The sequence below is a fragment of the Eptesicus fuscus genome, chromosome 4 (genome assembly GCF_027574615.1).
Source record: "Eptesicus fuscus isolate TK198812 chromosome 4, DD_ASM_mEF_20220401, whole genome shotgun sequence".
Taxonomy (NCBI): Eukaryota; Metazoa; Chordata; class Mammalia; order Chiroptera; family Vespertilionidae; genus Eptesicus; species Eptesicus fuscus.
This window is the reverse complement of record NC_072476.1, coordinates 24,211,089-24,233,795: the sequence shown is the minus strand read 5'-3', so window position 1 is coordinate 24,233,795 and position 22,707 is coordinate 24,211,089. Positions and strand designations below refer to the sequence as shown.

Genomic DNA, 22,707 nt, shown 5'->3' with positions numbered 1-22,707 from the left:
GTCTGCACGTTCACAAATGAGGTGCTTCTGTCCTGCCTTCCCTTGAAACACTGGCCTTTACAGTCTAACACTGCTTTTCCCACTGTTGAAAGGGATGTGAACTCAAGAAATATTTCATCCGTCTTTTCACAACGAACGGAAATCCAAAAGCAATTCAGTGGATGAGTGAGCCCAGCCTGTGGTGCCCACACTATCCCAGCGCCACACTAGTAACAGCCTGAGTCTACCAAGCACTTTCTATATGTCAGGCACCGTGTTAAGCCCTTGACGTGCAACATTTCCTTTCATCGTCCTAACCTCCCTATGAAATAGGCACTGAGATCGTGCTGTTTCTCAGGCAGACAAGCAGAGATGCAGAAAGCTACAGCAGCCTTTGCTGAGCCGGTGGTGGCATAGAGTCTGTAGCTAGGCTGCATCTGGGGCCTACACAGGCTGGTGGCCAGCGAGTGTTCACCCCCTAAAAGAAGTCTGGTCCCCCAGGCAGAGCTGGGCAGCGGACATGGGGAGGCTGCATCAAATCACAAACAGCTCGGAGCAGCCACGGCGAGCAGGCTCTGCCCTTGACTACTCCCACGTTCTCAGAGCCATCAGAAGCTTTTGGGGCACTCCCACCTTTGGAGAAAGCTCCTAAGTTTGCTCACCCTTCCTGGGATGGAAGAAGTCGTGGTTTGGGAAGCTACAGATGGAGTGGCAGATGGGAAGTGAAGGCCTATCAGAGTTGCCCAGGATAAAACCATTCGTCTGCAAAATTCATATGTTTTTGTGTGGGGCAACTTTGTGAAAACAACAGCAAGAGGAAGCAGCCGTGCCTGATGCATGACATGCCTCTGGCCACCAGGCTGGCAAAGCACAGTGGACAGAAGAACCGGGGGGGGGGGGGGGGGGGGGGGGAGGGCATGGAAATGAGAGCAGAGAAAGACAGAGCGACAGAGATGCAAAGACCCAGAGCGTGAAGCTAAAAAGCTAGAAATATGATGACTCTCTTCCCCGAACCCCCAAATAGGTGGGGCACACGGTCTAAGGAAGGATTTCTGGGCCCCTCAGATATGAGGCTCAGCCTTACACACAACGGAATTGACTGTGGACATTGACTGGGCGCTTTCTAAGTGCTCCACACTCTGCTGGTTGCATTGCTACAACCTGATCTCACAAAGATTGAATTTACCTCTGATGGTTTTAGTTCTGCCAGTGAAGTGGCAAAACTCAGACTCAAACCTTGGCCACCTGCCGAGAGTCGGAGCACTCATCCTCTTGGATGCTGAAATGCTAGAAATTCCGATATCCGGGCAGAGCAGACTTGGTTAAGTGGTCATGGTTGGTTACAGCTTCAACTTGCAAGTCAACACAAAGCCTCTAGGGGGCAGTCTCCAGACCTGGCATGAGTCTCCTGGGAAGGGCCAGGGGCCTGGCCACACCTAACTGATCTCAAGAGGTCTCTGGCTGAGTTCCGCCACCTGACCTAGGCCGAAATGACCTCTGGGGCCTCCCTGGGAGGCCAGGAAGAGAGTGTGGGAATCTTGATCCTACCTAGTCAGACTCAGGGACAATAGGTGACCTTTACTCATGAGATTTCCTGCTGCCAGGTGGTGCAATCACATCCCTGCCCAGCCTGGAGTTTGAGGAGTGGCTATGCTCTCTAGGCGGCCTGGGGCCATCCCGCCACTCTGCCAGCTGACTTCCCCAGGGACCAGCTTCAAGCAGAAAGAATACCAACCTTAGGGCCAGACAGCACTGGTTCTAATCCCCAGCCTGCCATGTATTCTGTATATGACCTTGGGCCTCAGCTTGCCCTTCAGTAAAACAGGTTTGCTTTGAGGGCTGAAGGAAGCACCTCCCACATCAGCTGCTACACAGGTTAGGATATTTCAGAACTCAGTCCTTCCTTGGAAGATGGAGGAGAATGTTCTAACTCAGTGGTCGGCAAACCGCGGCTCTTTGGCCCCTTGAGTGTGGCTCTTCCACAAAATACCACGTGCGGGCACGCACGTAGAGTGCGATTGAAACTTCGTGGCCCATGCACAGAAGTCGGTTTTCGGCTTGGGCGAGTCTATTTTGAAGAAGTGGCGTTAGAACACTCAAGGGGCCAAAGAGCCGCATGTGGCTCGCGAGCCGCGGTTTGCCGACCACTGTTCTAACTCATCTTGCCCTGTCCCTCTCTCACTCACCTCTCCTCGTTCTTTTATTACACTCTGTTTCAATTTTTCTAATGCATCTAGTTCACCGCTGACCCAAGTCTTATCCAGGCTGTCCTTTCTCTCAGGAACTGGAGAGTGGTTTTGCCCCTGGGGAAACAGCAACTGGAGAAATTTGTGGTTGTCACAGTGCCTGGGGGTGGGGAGCACCACCAGCATCTGGTGGGTGGAGGCCAGGGATGCTGCTAAACACCCTACAGTGCCCAGGACAGCCCCTCAGCATGGAATGCTCCAGCCCATTATGCCAATAGTGCTCAGGTTGGGAAATCCTAGTCTAGAATGATCTTTCTTTCTCATTTGCTTGACAATCTTCTTCTTCTTTTTTTTTTAATCCTCACCTGAGGATATGTTTATTGAGTTTGGACAGAGGGGAAGGGAGAAAGAGCACGAGAGAGAAACATCAATGGGTTGTCTCCTGCATTCGCCCCAACCAGGAATCGAACCTGAAGCCCTTTGGTGTAAGGGACAATGCTCTAACCAACTGAGCCACCTGGTCAGGGCTGACAATCCCTTCTTATCCCCAGGTCTCAACTCAAAACTGCACATTCAGAGGCCTGTCCTACGTCCTGATTTTTCCCCTCTTGCGCTCAGACCATCTGCTGCTTCCTCTTGATGGCCCTGTCACACCTTGCATGACGCCTCTCTTACATGATTATCTGATTCCTTCTAGGGTACCACCAGGTAGGGGCTGTGTGGCTTTTATTCACTAAATGCCCAACTGATGTCTAGCACGGTAGTTGCTTAATAAATCTTAGTGGAATGAATGTTTGAATGAATAAGTAAGTAAGCAAAAACCTGCCAGTGATGTTTTAAAATCATCTTTTTTTTTTTTTTAAATTCTGCTATCCTACAAACAAAAGAAAATAACCCCCATTATTTTTCTCAGGGTCAAGAGTGTCAGGTGCATTTTGCCTAAACTGAGCAAAGACTGTGCCTCCCCCAGATCTCCTCCAGAGTCCAGGGTCCCCTGGCAGACGATGGGATGCCTCCAAGCCCAGAACTAAAGGTGGTCACTTTAAATAGAGGCCTTCCTTCCACGCCTGTGTCTCATCTAGAGCCTCACTCAAAACCCAAACTCCTGGGCATATGTGGCCTCGATATTTAATGACTTAGGAATGACTGTTGAATATTTTGGATGTGATAATCATATTGATGTTATGTTCAAAGAGAGATGTATACTGAAATGTTTATAGATACGATTTGAAGATGCCTTGGAAATGGTTCACGGGGGTGGGGGTAGGGGGTGGGGGGAGGGAGACATGAGCACAGACATTACCAGACTGTCACGAACTGATTACAGTTGAAACCGGGCGATGTATAAGTAGGGGCTCGTTATATTAGTCTCGGCACTCTTGTGCACGTTTGAAAATTGCCCTGATAAAAGCGTGTGTGAGTTCTTTAAAGATCCCTTCATTTCTGGGAATGTTGTTCGGTGCCCTCATGGCATCAAAAGGAGGAAGACCCTCTGCTTCACACACTGTCTCCCTCCCCGTCCACTCATTTCTGCCTCTCAGCCTCCTCAATAAATCAGGATGGAAGACACAGCCGAGCAAAGAGCTGCTGTCTTAATAGGAAATAGACTTCAGCCCTAGCTGGTTTGGCTCCGTGGATAGAGTGTCGGCCTGCAGACTGAAGGGTCCCAGGTTCGATTCCGGCCAAGGGCACATGCCCGAGTTGCGGGTTTGATCCCCAGTGGGGGTCGTGCAGGAGGCAGCCGATCAATGATTCTCTCTCATCATTGATGTTCTCTCTCTCTCTCCCTCTCCCTGCCTCTCTGAAATCAATAAAAGAAATATATTTTTTTAAAAAAGAAATAGACCTCATTTTCTGCCTTTTTCCTTTGTAATCTCTCTGGAAGGGTTTTCTTTGCTTATGGTCTATTTTACGGAGCAGATCACTGTGCACAGGGACCTTCCTTGTGGCATCTCCACCACCTCGGGGCTGCAGTCGGTGGGCTGCTCTATCTGCCCCACACAGCTGTGGCCAAGCAGGGGGCAGGCTGAGTGGGAAGACCGAGAGAAGCTCAAAATCTGTAGTTTCACGTGAAATTTCCCAATTTAAAAATGTAGACAATCAATTTGTTTGTTCAAGTTTGATAGGAGCCAAAGCATAAAATCCAAGATACCCATGGTCCTTGGTAGCCCAAAGACACCCACACGTCTGTGGTTGTACCTGAAGTGTCGCACCGAACCTCCCTTCCTCCTCCCTGCCCCTCCTGGTTTAACTCTGATGTCACACCTTGTCCTCCTCTGCTCAGAACATACCGGCGGTTCCCATCTTGCTTGCGTGACAGCCAAATTCTGGAATCTCTACAATCTCGCCCCAAGTTGCTCTCTGCTCTTCTGTCTCTTACTGCCCTACGCCTCACTTGGTCTGTTCCAGCCACACTGAGCCCCGCTGTTCCTTCGACACGCCAGGTGTGTTCCCACCCCAGGGCTCAGCACCTGCTGTTCCCTGCTCCTGGACCACTTTCCCCGCCCGAGCGACTCACTCCTCTTTCCTCTTCCCGGTGAGGACAGTCCTGGTCACGCTGGTTAAAATTCCAACCCTCCCCTGCGTCCTCTTGGCTTTGTTTTCCCCATGCACCATTTGACTTATTTTGTTATTTGTCTCCCTGACTTTCCTCCAAGAGAGCGGGAAAAACTGTGTACACAACAAATATCTGTTGAATGAATGAATGAATGAGTGAATGAATGAGGGAATGTGCAAATGATGCTCAGGCCCAGTGTGGATCCTATGCTGAGGGATCTGTGAAGACAGCGCATGAGCGTACACACTGCTCTGCACAGGAGGCAAAACGCTAAGACCAGGGAGTGAGGGAGGGAGCAGGACCTCGGCGCAGGCTGCTGGGGCCCAGGGCCGCCTTACCTGATGGGGTAGTCGGCTGCGCTGAGGTTGATAAAGAAGTCCCAGGGCCAGTCGGTCATCTCCAGCAGGTCCCGCATGCTCTGCAGGTACGTGGCCAGGAGGCTGGCGCCGCCCCAGATGGTGGCCATCCGCCAGGGGGTGACGCGGACATTGCTGTACTGCCGGGCGAACTGGAGCACTTGGCGGTGCAGGTAGTTGGAGCGCTTTTTCCCAGGAGAGAAAGGGGTGGCATTCAGCAGCCCAGAAAACACCCAGACGTGCCCCTTGCCCCCTCTCTGTCCCTTCCCTTCTAGGTGGCAGGGTTTCTGAACTTTGCCCATTCGGGTTGGGGGCATCTTTCTCCATGGCTATTCGAACATTTATTATTGTTTAAATTTTACTTTAGCTATTTTAAGTGCAGATTCCCCAGCCCCATCCTCTGACCTACGGGTCACTAGGAGCCTGGAGCTCTGCATTTTTATACAGACTGAGGCATGTGGTCTGAGGATAGCAAGCTGTGAAATACGGCTGCATCGAAGCCTGAGGAGTATTGTGAGGAGTGGGATGTCTCCATCACCCTCTCACAGGCCTGCTAGAAGCAGATGCTTTGCCTCTTGAGAAAGGACATAATCATGTCACATCCCAGGCAAAGAGAAACCCCTGGGACAAGATAGTTCAGGGGTCAGCAAGCCTGCTGCAGGGTTTTATAAATAAAGTTTTATTGGGACACCGCCACACACGTTCATCATTCATTTATGTATTGTTTATGGCTGCTTTCACACGATAACAGCAGAGCTGAGTAGCTGCAACAGAGCAGGTATGGCCTTCAAGCCTAAAATCTTTATATATGGCCCTTCATAGGAAAAGTGTGCTCACTCCTGGGATAGCTCTCCTCACAGAGCGGCAGGCAGTGTACTGGGCAGTGGGACAGTGAGGAAAAGAGGGAAGAAACCAGTATTTATAGAGACTGTCTCTCACACACACACTCACACACACACACACACACACACACACACACACACACACACACATTTTTATTTTCTAGGAGAGGTAGCTGCTCAGCCTATTAGCCTTCCCTGAAAGGGAGGCTGGCTTGAAGAGGGGCAGAGGGACCCCCAGAGAAAGGCCAGCAGGAGGCGACTGGATGGGGGCTCACCTTGTCCACGTGGATGTAGTAGAAGTGGTCTTTGTGGTAGATGGCCTTGAACATGCGCTGCAGCTGCCGGGAGGCGCGGCCGTGCACCACCAGGACGAAGGCGATCCGGACCGGGTTGGCCAGCATGTACTCCACAGAGTCCTCGTCCCACTGGACGTTCTTGTTGGCTTTGCCTGAGGAAAACCCGAAAGATCACAGAGGTGGGTGAGGGTCAGCAGTTCCTGTTGGGGGCAGGTTCTCTGATGCTTCGTCTTGGGTGACTGGGGCGGGGCACCATAGTCACACTGGGCCCTGAAACCTGGTTCAGCATAACCAGGCATGTCCTGGACCCTTATGCTCTCCTGGTGCAATAGGAGTGGGGGAACTTGAGGTACTTAAGTCACAATTTCCGTCCCCAAGGAGCTTTAAGGAGCTGATGGAGACACAGGTACACATATTAAACTATCGAACAGGAGGAGGTAAGAGGCATAAGGGATGCATCTCTGAACCACAGAGGAGGAGAAGTTAACTCTGGAAAATGTAAGATACCTGTGCTGCTTTTGCCCATCCAAGTCTATTCTCCTGTTTCCTCCTAAAAGCATCCATTCAAAAAAATGGTGGTGAGAACAGATAACAGCAGATCTACCCTCTTAGCAAAATTTTAAGAGCTCTGTAGAATCTTGTTGATTACAAGCACGATGCTGTACAGATCTTTAGAACTTATTCCTCTTGCACAGCAAAAAGTCTCAGCCAGTATTTTGAGAGGCATCACGCCCCCTCCTCCACTCTCAGTCCAAATGGATGAGGAGGACCTCCCTCCGTTATCAAGTTCAGGGGCGTTCACAGAGTTTTGGCCTGGCCAGTTCAAACACTGCATCTCCCTGGCCATAGTTTGTATGGTGCAGAGGTGAGCATGTGACCCAACCAAGCTAATTAGCCCCAAACACAGAATTCTACACTTCTGTTGAGACAACTAGATAAGAGATGTTCATTTTTTGGTGCACACAAAACTGGGAGATTCTAAGAGCGCTTTTGTCCCCGCATGGAGGCTGCCGGAGAGGGACCAACCCAGAAGCAGCACTGCCGAGTGAGGGAGAGGGCGAGAGCCTAAGGGTCCGCTGGAGCTCCTAGATCAGCCAGCTGCAGATGGGCCACCGTCAGTCACATCCTAGTTTTCTTTGCAAGCCTGGATCCTACACCAGACCCACCTGGATAAATGGTCCCCGTTGTTTTGTTTTGTTTTGTTTTTATCCCAGATGCAGCTCAAAGAGGCTGTTTTCCCCTGAAAACACACCAGGGGCAAGGTTTCAAGGAGAAACACAGCCACTGGCTTAGTTCATCACAATTCCAGCTAGAGATCTCCCGGCTTTCTTCAGCCTGATTCCCTTAGAGTCTAACCTGATTTCTTGTGGGTTCGAGGTTCATGGGACCAGAACATTGTCAGGGTATTAGCTGCATGTGTCCCAGAATGTCAACGGGGAAAGCCGAGAACTGGGGGTGTGTAGCCTGGAGGTCAGGAGATTGGGAGCCTGTCGGCTGCCACTGGAAAGCTGAGTGGCTGCCAAATGAACAAGGCACCTTCTACGTTGTTCCAGAGGACAGGAGGAGATTAACATGGCTAATGTCCAAGTCGCACGGCCCAGCCTCCACGCCTACGTGGTCTGCCTCCTGCAGACCTCGGTGCCTTGACTGGCAGGCCCTCCTACTACTTACCTCGCCCCCGGGCCCTTTTCTATCTTTACTTGAGGTGTCTGCCTCAGCACCTTTTCCCGGGCTATTCTTGCCACTAAACACCCTTTCCTTAGCTCTTTACATGGCTGCATCTTCCTGTCATTAGTTCACAGATCAATAAAAAGGCCACCTCACCCCGCCCCCAGCCACATGACTCTCTTTCACCTCACCCTATTTCAGTTTTCTGCATAGCATTTAGCACTGTCTGAAATCGTTTATTCATTTACTTATTGTTTAAATATTCCACTAGAACATAAACTCCAAGAGATGAGGGACCATTTAGCCTTGTTTGTCATTAAATATACACCACTATGGCACACCACATTCTTGGTGGAAAAAAGAAGTTACAGGAGGATGCATTTGGTTCAGTGCCATAATAATAGCAATAGAGTTTACTGAGCACTGATCAGCCCTTGCCATTCATTATTTCATGTAATCCTCATAACAACCCTACAAGATGATATTATTTTCATTTTGCAAATGTGGAAACCACAGCTTAGAAAGGCCAAGGGATTTATTTGTTCAAGGTCATACTGCTTTAATTAGTTCAGCTGAGATATAAACCCAGGTCTGTTTTCAGAGCCTATGCCCTTACCCACTAATATACACTACATTACCATACCCAGAATTTGGGAAAGTTTACAATTCTGCTTGTTAGTTAATAAAAATACCTTTGAGTTACTGCAAGTAAATATGCATGCATTGAGGACTATCAGAAGCACGGCAGGGAGGATTGCTGTATCATGTGAAAAGCTGACTTTAGTCGTCAATACGAACACATGTTTCCATCCATCCATCCATCCATCCATCCATCCATCCACCCACCAACCCATCCATCCATTCAGTCACCTATCCATCCATCCAAATCTATCCAATCACCCAGAAATCATTCAACAACCCATCTAGCAAAGCATTCAATAGCTTATTATAAAAAAATACCAACCATCTATTCATCCATCCATCCATCCAACCACCCATCACCTTTAAAATCAACCATCCATCCATCCATTCATCCATCCATCCATCCATCCATCCACTCATCCAGCATGCTCAAAGCAAATCATCCGTGAATCTACTCTTCAACCATCTAACTATCAACTCGTTGATCCATGCAATATTAACTTAGCCTATACCACACGCCAAGGTCTATGCTAGGTACTAGAAAAATAAACTTTTTTTTTGTGGGGGAGGAGGAGAAGGGAATCCTTGCTTTTGAGGAGTTCTCAGCCAACTTGGAAAAACAGAAGACAATGCTCAGTTGTTTTATGATAGAAGTGTGTTCAGGCTGCTCTTGGAGGCTGGGGAAGAAGGGAACAGTCTGTCTGCAGGGACAGAGGAGACCTCAGAGAGTTTAGCCCAAAGCTTCTGAGACCATTTCTTCACACTCTCCGGATGAGTCCTAAGGCCTTTGGCTCCTTGGCTGTTCAATCAGTAGCTATGATCTTGAGGATAATTATCCTTGTGGCTCTGGTTGAAACAGAATGGGCAGCAACCGGGGGAGGGGGAGTGTCCTCACCACCCTCTAATCTTCTCTCCAAGCCAATCACAAGACACGGGGCTTTTGATCATTCGGGGGGGGGGGTTAGGGGGAAAGTCTGCCTGGAGGAATCATGTCCCTTTAAACACTCATACAACCATCCATCCATCCAATCAACCATGAAGTATCCTTAAAACCTCCCTACCTGCCACTCCTGGACAAGGCCTGGAGGACAAAGACATGTAGAACATGAGCCTGTTTTCACAGATGCATTATAAATGGATTAAGGAATGTGAGAATCCAAAGTAAAAAGACAATATATGAGAAAAGCTTATATTCTCTCCCCAAGACCGCAGCCCAAAGGCTGTGAACTGGGCTTCGCCACACTGGGCGTGACCTCTCCTTGCCTCCCTTGGGGACCCTTTATCAAACAAAGGGAGGGACACTTAAAAGCAACAGCTACTTGTGCCACGTTTTTTCCACCTGGATTTCACTGGGTGGTTTTTCTAAGGTCTCACCATGGTCCACGACACTGTATGTCATAGGAAGTCCACTCTGTAGGGGCTCCTGCTGTACTGAGATGACACTGCTCATCCCTGCCCCAAGGTCTCTGGGTAACAATGAACCTGGACTCCTTAGCAACTGAGACTCATAGGGCCTTTGGGATCAGCCTGTGTTCTCTCCAACCACCATGTCTCTTGCCATGGCTGTTTTTTTGTTTTGTTTTTTTTGTTTTGTTTTGTTTTATTTCAGAGAGAGGAAGGGAGAGGGAGAGACGGATAGAAACATCGATGATGAGAGAGAATCACTGATCGGCTGCCTCCTGCATGCCCCACACTGGAATTGAGCCTGCAACCTGGGTATGTGCCCTGACCAGAAATTGAACCATGACTTCCTGGTTAATGGGTTGATGCTCAACCACTGAGCCACGCTGGCCGGGCTCTTGCCATGCTTGTTGAGTGAGTAAATGAATGAGAGGGTGGATGAATGCATCCTGGGGAAGAGTGGCTGCTCTGGTCCAGAGGGGCTGACCTCGCCTGCAGGCCTGCTGTGCTCCAGCCTGTGCCAGAGGCTCTTCGTCAGTGCTACTTGGCTTTGGATGGAAGGCACTGCCATGTTCTGAGGCTCAGAGAGGTTGGAGCTTTTGTTTCGATCACACAGTGAGTGAGGCCAGAGGTTGGAGTGAAAGCTGGGAGTGGCTGAGCCCAGCGCTACCTCCAGCCCACCCTCTCCTGAAGCAAAGAGCAGGGAGATGGGAGGACCAGCATGAAGATTCTGTGCCGGTCTTCAGAGGAACTTGCATGTTGATGTTGAAAAGAGCCTTTTGCAATGTCTCTTTAGGGTTTTAGAATGTGGGGGAGGTGCACAGATGGACAGACACAGACAAGGTTGCTGCCCTCTGGAGGGGAAGGGGGCCCTGGGAAATCCAACACTCCCACTCAGCCTCCTCCATTTAAATACAGTCCCCGTGGACCAGACGGCTGGCCTGGGGAGCAGCAGAGACAAGAGGGAATAACACCCAGAGTTCTTCTGGAGGACAGCTATTTTGGGGATTAGGGTAGGTGGGAAGGAGCAAAAATATCCAAAGAAAGGAGACACACACACACAGAGGGACAGATGGAGATGGTGATGAGAGGCAGAGACAGAGTGAGAGAGAGAGAGAGAGAGAGAGAGAGAGAGAGAGAGAGAGAGAGAGAGACTGAGAAACAGAGGCAAAAAGACAGATCGATAGAAAAAGAGAGATGACGGATGGATACACAGATGATAGCAAATGAGCAGGGATAGAGATAGAGAAAGGCCACACACACATTGAGAACAAACCATGGAGACCTGAGGACAGAAAGCCCGCCCCCTTACTCCCACATATGGAGAGAGAAACATATAGAGACCTAAACAGAAACCCTGACAAAGAAAGGCATATGCAGGTATAAATAGAGACAAACATATAATCAGACACACACATAGAGACAGGAAGAGGCAGAGGGGCAGCCACATTGAAAAAGCTGGATCTATCCAACCTCAAAACATTGCAGCTGTCCTTAAAAGCAAAGGCACACCAGAGTCCCAGAATCGCAGCATTAAACAACGTCCCCAGGCCTAAGACTGCCTGCCCTGCCCCGTCTCTTCTGTCCCTTACACACCTGCCCTTACCCTCTCACCTGGCCAACTCCTGCCCTCTCAAGAGCCCAGGGATGGAGGAAGAAGTCAGGGCTCAGAGAGGTGAAGCAACTTGCCCAGGGACCCACCAAGCGTGGCGGGACATCCTCAGGTTGGCTCCAGAACGCCAACTGCAATCGCTCCCATATTGGCACATAGTAGGACCTCCACACAGTTTACTGAATGAACAAGGGAGTGAATGAGTAAGTTTTCTGCCCCACCTTGCAGCAGGGTGTGGGTGGGGTGCCATTTCAGGGACTGAGGCTCCCACATGGTTCCCTTCGCCAGTTGCCAATAACCAGCTTCCTATTTTTGCTCCACATCCCCTGGCTCCTGTAACGACCTTTCCGGCAAGCTGCTCTGACACAGGGGAGCTGGAAACGACAATAAACCACACCGCAGCCGTGGGCCTCCTCCACACCCTGGCCACCATTTCCGGGACTGTGGCCCTGAAAAGCACGCGGCCTCCTACACTAGGAGTGAGATCGGCAATGGGTTGTGGCAAGATTCCAGCAAGGCGGGAAGCGGGGAAATGGACTCTCGTCCTGCTGGAGGGAGCAGGAGCTGGCACATTGTCAGAGGCGATGTGGCAACAAGTACCGCAATTTTAAATATGCATTCCCCTTGACCCAGTAACTCCACCCCTAAGAATCTAAGCTAAGGGAAGGAGAAGGCATATATGAATAAGATGTCATTTTGTTCATTTATTCGTTCATTCTCTGTCTATGTCATATCATAGCAAACACAACAGAGTCCTTTCCCGAATGCTGCTTAGTCTAGTGGGGTAGAAAGCCAATACAAAAGTAAGCAAACAGAGACTACTATTGCAGTTAGTGACAAAGGCGATGGAGAGAAAGCACTTTAGCATGTAAAGGGATGGGTTCATTTGGCGACGGTGGCCAGTGGAGGGTGATGTGAAGTGGAGACACTTGAGCAAGCTCTGAATGAAGTGAGGGCATGAGTCATGTAATTATTCGGGATGGAGGGGGATTCTGGGTACCTGGCATAGCAAGTGCAAAGGTCCTGGGGTCTTGACCTCAATAGTACTTATAATGGTCCCAAATAGGAATCAACCAAAAGCTCTTATTAATACTTATCGACACAGAACTTGTCTATAACATAGCAAGCAAAAGAGAAGTCCTAAAATGTAATCCGTAACAATTTAAAAGACATGCTCTTAAATGTTAACAGAGGTCCATAGAGTGGCATGACAGTTTTTGTGTCTTCTTTATACTTTTCTGCCTTATCTGCATTTTGTAAAATGGGTTACCTTTATAATGAGACATGCCCATAAAGGTGATGCTTATCGGCAATTCTAATACCAGCTGTTTATCGAGTGCCTACCATGTGCTAAGTAATTTCTGTGCATGATTGTTTTTACTTCTATCCAAACCTCTATGAGAAAAGAATTATCATCATCCCATGATGTTAGGGAAGATCTGAAGCTCAGAGCAGTCCCAGTGAGGAGGAGGCTGCGCTGGGAACGGAGTGAGCCTGTGACGCTGGAGCCCTGTCAGTGCCACGGTGCTGGATCAGACTGCCCCCATTTCCAAAGGAGAGAACTTCATCCCTAGGAGAAGCGTGTCGGCTGACTTTCAGCTCCAGGACAAAAAGCAGTGACGTGTGGTCAGAGCTATGCGTGCTATTCCAGACTGAAACCCAAAGGCTGCCCAGCTCCTAAAAAACTATGAATTTAAAAATATAATCAGGTTCCTGTGGCTCAAAACATAAAATAAGTGGAAGAATCAGAGTGATCAGAGGCAGCGGGAGACACTGACTTCAGACAAATGTGAAAAGCCAGGTTTGTGGGGGAGAGTTTCTTTCTGCGAGGCAGGTGTGAGGGCCAAGGATAGGGAGTCACGGAGAGCTGCGCCAGCGACGAGCTGTGCCACGTTAGGCCTGTGACCCAAACTCTGTATTCCGCAGTAGTCCTGGGCCCCGTAAGAACGACGTAATCCTTGGGCTCCGAAGACGTGGGGAGGATGAAGGCGCTTTGCAAGGGTCAACGTGAAGCTGGCAACAACTGTGCCTGGGATACTTTGTAGGAACATGATCCAGGAGGAAAAGCGGGGTGCGAGGGTTAAGATCAGGGCCTCTGGTTAGGCAGATCTGTGTCAGCTTGGATCGGTTACACAAGCTCTCCAAGCCTCAGTTTTATTATCTGTAAAGTCAGAATTATATCATCACAGAATCTGCCCCACACAGACATTTATTCCCTGTAAATGTCATTGCATTTTGTGTCCAGTACTGAGCACAGCATGGCCTATAGTAAATGCTCAATAAACAAGAGCTGTCTGTCTATCTATCTATCTATCTATCTATCTATCTATCTATCATCATCATCATCATCAGGGTGAGTGTCATCATTTCTATTTGGCTGTTCATCCTCAGTGATCAGATAAAGTTTGGTTTAACCACTGGGTCCAGCTACGGGGTTCCACCCCTCGGCTGCACAGGCTGTAGATGCTGCTTCCAAATAAACCCCCACACCGGAATCGCCCTCAGACCACAATTAATAGCACATGGGAAGCGAAGGAGCGGCTTGACTGGAATATTACTCTACCAACAAAACCCTTGGTTCTATTTATACTCCAAAGGGCCTCTTGCAGCTGCGGCGAGGGGAGCTCTCTGACATGGCTCCAGATGAGAGCGCTGGTTGGGTCTGGGGAAGGGAGAGAAGTGGAAACAATATTGTGTGCAAATGGGGCTCGGGTCAGAAGCCCGAGCTGGTGCCGCCCGCTCACTGCCTGCAGGGAAGGCGCTGCGCTGGGATTCCAGACTGGTGCCCTGCTCTGGCTTTCCACTGTGGGGACTTTGGAAAGACACTAGGATTGTCGGTTCTTCATCCATAAAGTGGATGATCATGTAGTAATTCTAGTTTTATTTTTTTTAAATTTAATATATTTTTATTGATTTCAGAGAAGAAGGGAGAGGGAGAGAGAGAGGAACATCAATGATGAGAGAATTATTGATCGGCTGCCTCCTGCACGCCCCACACCGGGGATCAAGCCTGCAGCCTAGGCATGTGCCCTTCACCAGGAATCGAACCATGACCTCCTGGTTCACAGGTCAATGCTCAAGCACTGAGCCATGCGGGCAGGGCTGGTTTTATTTTGAAGGAGCCTCCATACCGATCCCATAGTGGCTGCACCATGTTGATCAAAGGGATGAACACCGAGGACAGGGTGCTGAGTGAAATAAACCAGAACGACAAACAACGCATGAATCCACTCAGATGAGAGGTCTGAGATGGCGAAAGTCATAGAATCAGAGTGGGATGGTGGCTGCCAGGGGTTGGGGGGTAGAGGAAGTGAGGAACTGTGATCACTGGGTGTAAGGTGTCAGGCACGCAAGACGATGAAGATGGAGGCGGGGGTGGGGGGGGGGGGAGGAGGATCTGCTGCACAGCATCGCCCGAGTCAGCCACACTGAGCACTCAGACTGCGTACAGAGGGCGGATCTCGGGTTAAGTGTCCTAACCAAAGTGCAATGACATTTACAAGGAATCGAGAGGGACAAACCATTCATCCCTGACATCAGTGGGCTGTGTGGTGATTCCTGATTGTGAAGGGGACAGTTTCACACCAGCGGCAGGCACGGTGCAGGGGAGCGGGATTCATGTCAGGTTCCAGGTTTTCTGTCAGACTTGACTGGAGGTGCCTTTTTCCCATGGGGAAATTTCTTTTTTTGTTGTTGTTTTGTTAATCCTCATCCAAGGACATATATAATTATCGGTATTATGGGTAATTCTAATACCAGCTGTTTATTGGAATTATCATAATGGGATGATGATAATTCTTTTCCCATTGATTTTCTAAGAGACAGTAGAAGGGAGAGGAAGAGAGAGAGAGAGAGAGAGAGAGAGAGAGAGAGAGAGAGAAACACTGATGTGACAAAGACACATCGATTGGTTGCCTCCTGCACACACGTTGACCGGGTTAGGAATTGAACTTACAACCCAGGTATGTGCCCTTGGCTGGGAATCGAACCCTCGACCCTTTAGTGCATGGGCTGATGCTCTAACCACTGAACAATGTGGGCCAGGGCCTCACTGGGAAATTTCAAGGCACATTTTTGGTCATTAGAACCAGAAAGTGCCCAGAAAGAAGCCCCTACTCTCCGCGGGTTCATTAAAGGTGGCATAGGGTGGCGGGGACAGCACAAAAGGTCACAAGTCTGGGTTCAAACCCTGCTCCTGCTGTGAACCAGCCATGGGACCCTGGGTGAGTCATTTCCTTCCCTGCACACTCTTACAGGGCAATGATGATGTCTAAGGCCAGCCGAGCACTTATTATGCCCTAAGCACTATGCTTGCAAGGTTTCATTATTTCATTTTCCTAAGGTCTAAGGTGGCAGGTACCATGATGATAAACCCCATCTCACCGTGGCTGGGAGGTGCTGAGTAACTGATGAATAGATGCTCTCTCTATAGAGTGCCCGACAGAGATAAACACTTGGGTCAGCTGGACTCCAAGACCCATGTTTTGTCTGACGAGATGAAGGAGTTGAAAGTTCCAGTCTGAGATTCTAACGTGACCATGGAGTTAGCAGCACTGCACTGAAAACTGTCCACCTTTGAGAGAGGGCTGGTTTTCTTCCTTCCCTCCCTCCCTGCCTTCCTTCCTTTCTTTTTTTCAGCTTTATTGAGGTATCCTACGTAATAAAAGCCTAATATGCAAATTGTCCCCTCAACAGGAAGTTCGACAAGGAGTTCGACCAGTGGGTGGGGCTGGCCAGCCAACTGCCCGCAGCCCCTCCCCCTGGCCGGCCCCGGGGAAGGGAGGCCCAGGCCAGCATCCAGCAGCCACTAGGGACCCCAACTGTGCACGAATTTCATGCACTGGGCCTCTAGTGATTGACATAAAATCGGAAGGTATTTGTTGTGGTGATTTGACAATTGTGTACATTGTAAAAGGATTACCCCATTCATCTAACTCATTAGCACATCCAACACCTCACATATCTACCTTTTTTTTGGGGGGGGAGGGGAGTTCGGTGAGAACATTTAAGTTATACTCGCTCAGCAAATTTCAATTATACAACACCATGTCATCAACTATAGTCACCATGTTTCACATTACATCCTCAGACCTTATTCATCTTACAGCTGAAAGTTTGTACCTTTTACTGACCTCTCCCTAGTCCCCTACTCCCAGACGCAGGCAACCACTTTTCTACCCTCTGTTTTATGAGTCTATGACTTTCTTTCTTTTTAAATTCCGCATATAAGTGAAAACGCGCAGTTTTGTCTTTCCCTGACTTATCTCTCATAGCACAGTGCCCCCAGGCCCAGCCATGTTGTCACCAGTGGCAGGATGTCCTTCCTCAGGGCTGAATATACTCCCTTGTTTGTATGAACCACAGCAGGCTGCTCCCCTGATGTCTGCGGTTCCCCACGAGCCAAGGTTTTCTCTGTCCCAGGAAGCCGTCCTGGCCCCAGCCTGGCACAGAGCTGAGCTCAGAGGACAGGCCTCGGTGAGTGAAGGATTTCTCACTGACGGATTAAGTCAGACAGCTTGGTCCAGGTTCAGGCCCTGGAGGCTGAGTGGGACCCTCAGGCCCCAGCTGTTTAACTTGATGGTCTCCACTCAACCAACGAACCAGTTGGGGGCTGGGTCCCACTTTTCCTTGAGGCCTCGGGGGCAGCTTGAGGACCCCGCTCAGGAGCACCCAGCCTCCCCGGGAGGAGCCTGGCGGGTGCCCAGCCATCCTCCAGCATCGGGGCTGCTGCTAACTCAGGGCCTTCACATCACCTCCAGCCCAACTTAATGAGAAGTGAGAAGATGATCAAGTAGAGCTGGTGGAGCTGGGAGAGGAGGAGATGAGAGCACACGGTTCCAAGGACAGAGCTGGCCAGGCCGCACCCTCTGGGTCTCAGGAGAAACGACTGTCTTTGGCGAAGCCCGCCCTGACCCCCTTCCCCATTCCTTCTTGTGGTCCTGCCCCCTTCACCCCCCATGGGCCTTCTAAGCATCCTGCACTTCTTTTTGTAAAAAATGCTGGTGAAATACACAGACCATAAAATTTACCCTCTTATTTATTTTCAAGTGACCAGTTCCATAATGTTAAGTAAATTCACATGTTCTGCGACCATCACCACCATCCATTTCCAGAATGTTTTCATCTGGAAACATTAAGCAGCACCTTCCCATTCTCCCTCCTCCCAGCCCCTGGCAACTACCATTGTACTTCCTATCTCTATGAACCTGGCCACTCTAGAGACCTCAAAGAAGTGGAATCGTGTAATATTTGTTCTTTTGTGACTGGTTTCTTTCTCAGCACAATGTTTTCAGGGCTCATCCATGTTGCAGTTGGTGGCAGGAATTCCTTTCATTTTAAGGCTAAATAATATTCCACTGTATGTATACCCTACCTTTCCTGTGCCCATTCATCTACTAGTGGATATCTGGGCTGCTTTCACTTTTTTGGCTCTTGCAAAGAATGCTGCTATGAACACATGTGCAAATATCTCCTTGAGACGCTGCTTTCAATTCTTTGGGTGTATACCCAGAAGTGGAATTGCTGGATCCTAAGGTAACTACGTTTCATTTAATAATTTATCTTGAGAAACCCATCCTACACGTCTTAACTCAGTCATTCCATGTGGGGGCTCAGCCTGGGTCTGCATCCTGGACCCACCATTGGCTCACAGGTCACTTGGCTAATCTGTGCCTCAGCTTCCTCATGTAAAAGAGAGCTCATCTCCGAGGGATGCTGTAAGGACCAAAAGCTGTAACTTAGTCAACAGAAGGTGATTCAGCTCCACAGTGGAGGAGTCAGTTGTTGAGCTGACGCGGTGTGACTCTGAGTCTCACTCACGGCACTGCAACCTGTTCACTGATCCCACGGCTGAGGAGGGTGGCCAGAACCTGACCTTGAGAGTTCCAGAGCTGGGGTTCACACACATCATGTCGGAGCTCCCCAGTGGAAGGTTCCTGTGGCCCACAGACAGCAACTGGCACTGAGTCAGAGTGGGACAACGATTCCCTTTTCAGCTCTCGTCCAGTCCTTGTGGCTCAGCCCACCCCGGAAGTCTCCAGTCAGTGCACACAGACATGTCCTCAACAGTGCTTGCTCATCGGACTTCTTTTTCCAACAGAGGCCTGCCCACAAAACGGGCACCTTTGCCAGGCCACAGGAGAACCCGCCAGCAGTGAACACCACGGTTTCGATTTCACTGATTCATTCGCATAGTTGCTGTCTCTTTACGGCAAGCCGCAGGAAGATTCCCACATACAGCAGTGATGCGAGATTACTTTTAAAATAAAACTGACTTAAGTAAAAATGCAAGTAAGTAGATTACAATGAAAACATGAGAATAATAGGGCAGGTGGAATGCGGATATTGCAAAATCGTGAAGATGGGAGAAATGCAAGGGCAGCTGGGAGAATATTAATTAGACGCCACAAGCTTACTTCCCAACTGGGATGTGCTGAGTCTGTTAAACAAACGAGGGCAGGTGAAGGCCCGGTTCAGAGGGATGCCTACGCAGCCCCGTATGCCTTGGAAGAACTCGTGGGTACAATGTCTGCTTTCCTGATTTCAGGGGCCTTTGCTTCAAAATTTTTTTGTTGGGAATTTTCTGGGGTAGGCTCTAGGGGGAGGTGGGGCTGCTAGAGAGAGAGTGCGAGCTAGGGTTCTATAAAAAAAAAAAACACCCCAAAACACCTGCTTTTCATTTTTCACTCCAATCTGTCGATCACATAACGGTTAAGATGTTCTTTCACAGGCTCTTTACCTCATATCAACGCTATACGAGGAAGTTACCTCCATTTCAGAATAAATGTCCCAGGCTCAGAGAGGGAAAGGAACTTACCCACCGTCACAGAGCCAGGAGGCGTGGAAGAGATCAGGGTACACACAGACCTCATTCAAATGCCATGCTCCATGACGAGACCTCCCTGTCTCCACTCAGGCTCCTGCTGCCACGCTCACTTCCAGCCAAAGCATCCCATTCCCCAAGTGGCTTCTAAACCATTGTCTACTCCAGATGGGGGTTTTCAATCTCAGCACCATTGCTGTTTGGGGCCAGATAATTCTTTGCTGTGGGAAGTGAGGGCTGTCTTGCACACTGTAGGAGGTTTAGTCACATCCCTGGCCCCTACCCTCAACACTCTGCCTGAAATATCTGCATTCATTGACAAACAGGCCCTGGGAAGAGGGGCAAAACCACTCTCAGTTGAGAAGCACTGCTCTGGAACAGAAGTTCTCAAAATGTGGTCTCTGACCGGCAACATGAGTCACACCCATGTCAGACATGCAAATTCCAGTTCCCCGCCAGACCTTCTCAATCAGAAACTTTGGGGCTGGGGGCTGGACACTCTGTGGTTTAACAAGCCCTCCAGGTGATTCTGATGCTAGCTAATATTTAAATACTGCTGGCCTCGGCCAATAATTCTTAACCCTAGCTGCACATCAGAATCACCTGAGCATCTTTTAAAAACAAAAAACAACAAACAAAAAACCAAAAAAAACCCCACACCAACCCAAGCCTGGGATGGTGTGGTTCAGTGGTTGAGCATCGACCCATGAACCAAAGTGGTCACCAGTTCGATTCCCAGTCAAGGCACATGCCAGGTTGCAGGCTCAATTCCCAGCAGGAGGTAGCCAATAGATGTTTCTTTCTCTTCCATGTTTCTATCTCTCTCTCCCTCTCCCTTCCTCTCTCTAAAAATCAATAAAAATATATTAAACAAAACAAAACCATGCCTTGGCTCCACCCCCAAGAAATTCTAATTTAATTACTTGGGTGGGTGCCGGTATTGGCAATATTTTAAAGCTCCCCAAGCGATCCAATGTGCAGTCAGGGCTGAGAACCACATTCTGGATGCCTTCTTTTCTTTCCAACCACCACTTTAAAAAATGCATCTCTCAAGGTGGAGTTTTACCCAAATCCATCTCTGGGTGCCGCGTTAAATCCTCACGGCCTCCTGCTCCGCCAGAGACCGAAGGCTAGCTCACTGGTTATTTTTCTCCCACTCTTGAGAAAATGTCTCCCTCCACCCCCGACCAAGCACTCAGGAAATTTTCCTGCTCACTGATTTTTCTCCCCTCATTCAAGTCTGGAGTTATTAAACCACAGCCCATGGCTGAAGCGTCTTATTGATTTTATTGTCGAAAGCCCTGGGATATTCTAATGATGTACTGCTCAATAAATGGAAACTGGTGGGATAGATATTGATGGCGTATGGTACATTTTGCCGCAATTCACTGGGTCCCAGTCACTTTGCCTGTTCCACATCATCTGTGGAAATGCTGTGCTTTGGCCTGCAAGCTCTCGTCCACCTGCTGCCGTTACCTTTCCCAGGCATCAAGGGCGAAAGAGCTACTTCTGTGTGCCAGGCCCAGGGTGAAGGTTTTCAAACAGACATTGTGTCACTTAGTTCTTACAGCTGACCTTGGAGGGAGCTACTGTGATCACTCCCATTTTACAGACAAGGAAGCTAAGATGCAGATCTGACCAGCTAATACACCCTGGAATTGGGATTCAAATCTCCCTTCCTCATAAATGGAGGGTTTTTAACCCCCACTGTGGTATACATTTTTGCGTTTCTCCCCACATTCATATGTTGAAAACCTAATTACCCAAGGCAATGCTATTAGGAGGTAGGACCTTTGGGAGGTGATTAGGTCATGAGGATGGTGTCCTCATGAATGGAATTAGTGCCCTTACAAAAGAGGCCTCAGAGAGCTCCCTTCCTCTTCCGTCAAGCAGGATACAGGGAGAAGGTTCCAGCAGATCCAGTGTCTGGTGAGGGCCTGCTTCCTGGTTCCGATGAGGTTCAGCAGACACTGAATATGCTGGTGCCTTGGTCTTGGACTTCCAGCCTCCAGAACTGTGAGAAATGAATTTCTGTTCTTTATAAGCTACCCAGTCCGTGGCATTTTGTTGTAGCAGCCTGGACAAACCGACACAACCCCTAAGCTAACCCATGCAAGGAAGCAACAGCTCCTATTGTACCTGAGCAACCTTTCTAATGCTTTCAGCACAGATTAATATTGCACACATTTTCTCCCCTGGCAGACGGCCACCTTGTCTTTCTCTAGAGAAAGCAGTGTCTCTCTTCAGGGACCACTGGCATTTGGGGAGAGAAAATACTTCATTGGGTGGGGTTGTCCCATGCATTCAGGACATTTAATATCTCTAGTCCCCAAAACAGCCCTTTCCCCTTTACATTTCCCAATGCCCCCGAGTGGATCAATATGGTTGTTGCTTGAGAGGTACTCACCTCACTGGGAGGCAGGAGGTTTCCTTCCAAGATGGCCTACTTCACTTTTTTTGCAATGTGGGTAGTCATCCAAGGAAAGGCAGTATGGAAAGCGGAGAGAAGACTGGCTTTGAAATACAACATCTGGGTTTAAACCATAGCTCCTCCTCACTTACTAACTCTGTGAGTTTGGACAAGCTATATCACCTCTCTAAGATCCTAGTTCCTCATCAGTAAGGGAGAGAGTCTGATGGGATTGAAGCCCTTATAAGAAGAGACACCAGAGAGCCTTCTCTCTCTGCCATGGGAAGACACAGTGACAAGGTGGCCATCTGCAAGGAGGATGAGAACTCCTACCAGAACCCAACCAGATGGCACCCTGAACTTAAGACTTCCAGGCTCCAAAACTGTGAAAAAATAAATGATTGTTGTGGAAGACACCCAATCTGTAGTAGCTTGTTATGACAGCCTGAGCTGACTAATACACTAAAACTACTCTAGTTGGTTAAGAGGTACATTCCTTGAGCTAAGCTCTACAGGCTGAGAGATGAAACAGGGGCAGTCAGTGAGGGGACATAAAGGAGGGCCAGTGTGGATGAAGCACAGAAACCAAGAAGCAGCACTAATCGGGGGAAATGGGGATAGAAAAACAGCAACAGGGGCCCCAGGTAGGGTCTTGGGCACATTTTAAAGAATTGCAATGGAAGGGAATGACAAGCTGTCACACTAGGATTGTTGCTGATGGTTGAGGGGTGGATTGCAGGCAGGACACATTCTGAAAGTGGCAGATGGAAAGGTGTGAGAGGCATGGCTCCACAGTGCGGAGTGGAGGTCGGGTAGGAGGCAAGGAGCCCCCCGCACCCTCCAGTCTGTGGCTTGGGGTGTTGACACCTGCTCCGTGTTCCACCTTTTGACCCTGAGGCTGCCGTTTGCAAGTCCTCCGAAGAGTCTTCCTGTCAC

The 22,707-nt window shown here is 49.3% G+C and overlaps 1 protein-coding gene across 1 annotated transcript in view; it reads right to left on the bottom strand.

Annotated features, from left to right (window-relative positions):
* The window catches only part of XYLT1 (xylosyltransferase 1), a 299,870-nt gene that overhangs the window by 64,809 nt on the left and 212,354 nt on the right, over positions 1-22,707 (bottom strand). The window contains exons 4-5 of the mRNA XM_028145748.2: positions 6,196-6,368; positions 5,061-5,263 (exon numbers count right to left, since the gene is read on the bottom strand). Coding sequence (XP_028001549.2) covers positions 5,061-5,263; positions 6,196-6,368 — 376 coding nt within the window. The remainder of the gene's footprint in view (positions 1-5,060; positions 5,264-6,195; positions 6,369-22,707) is intronic.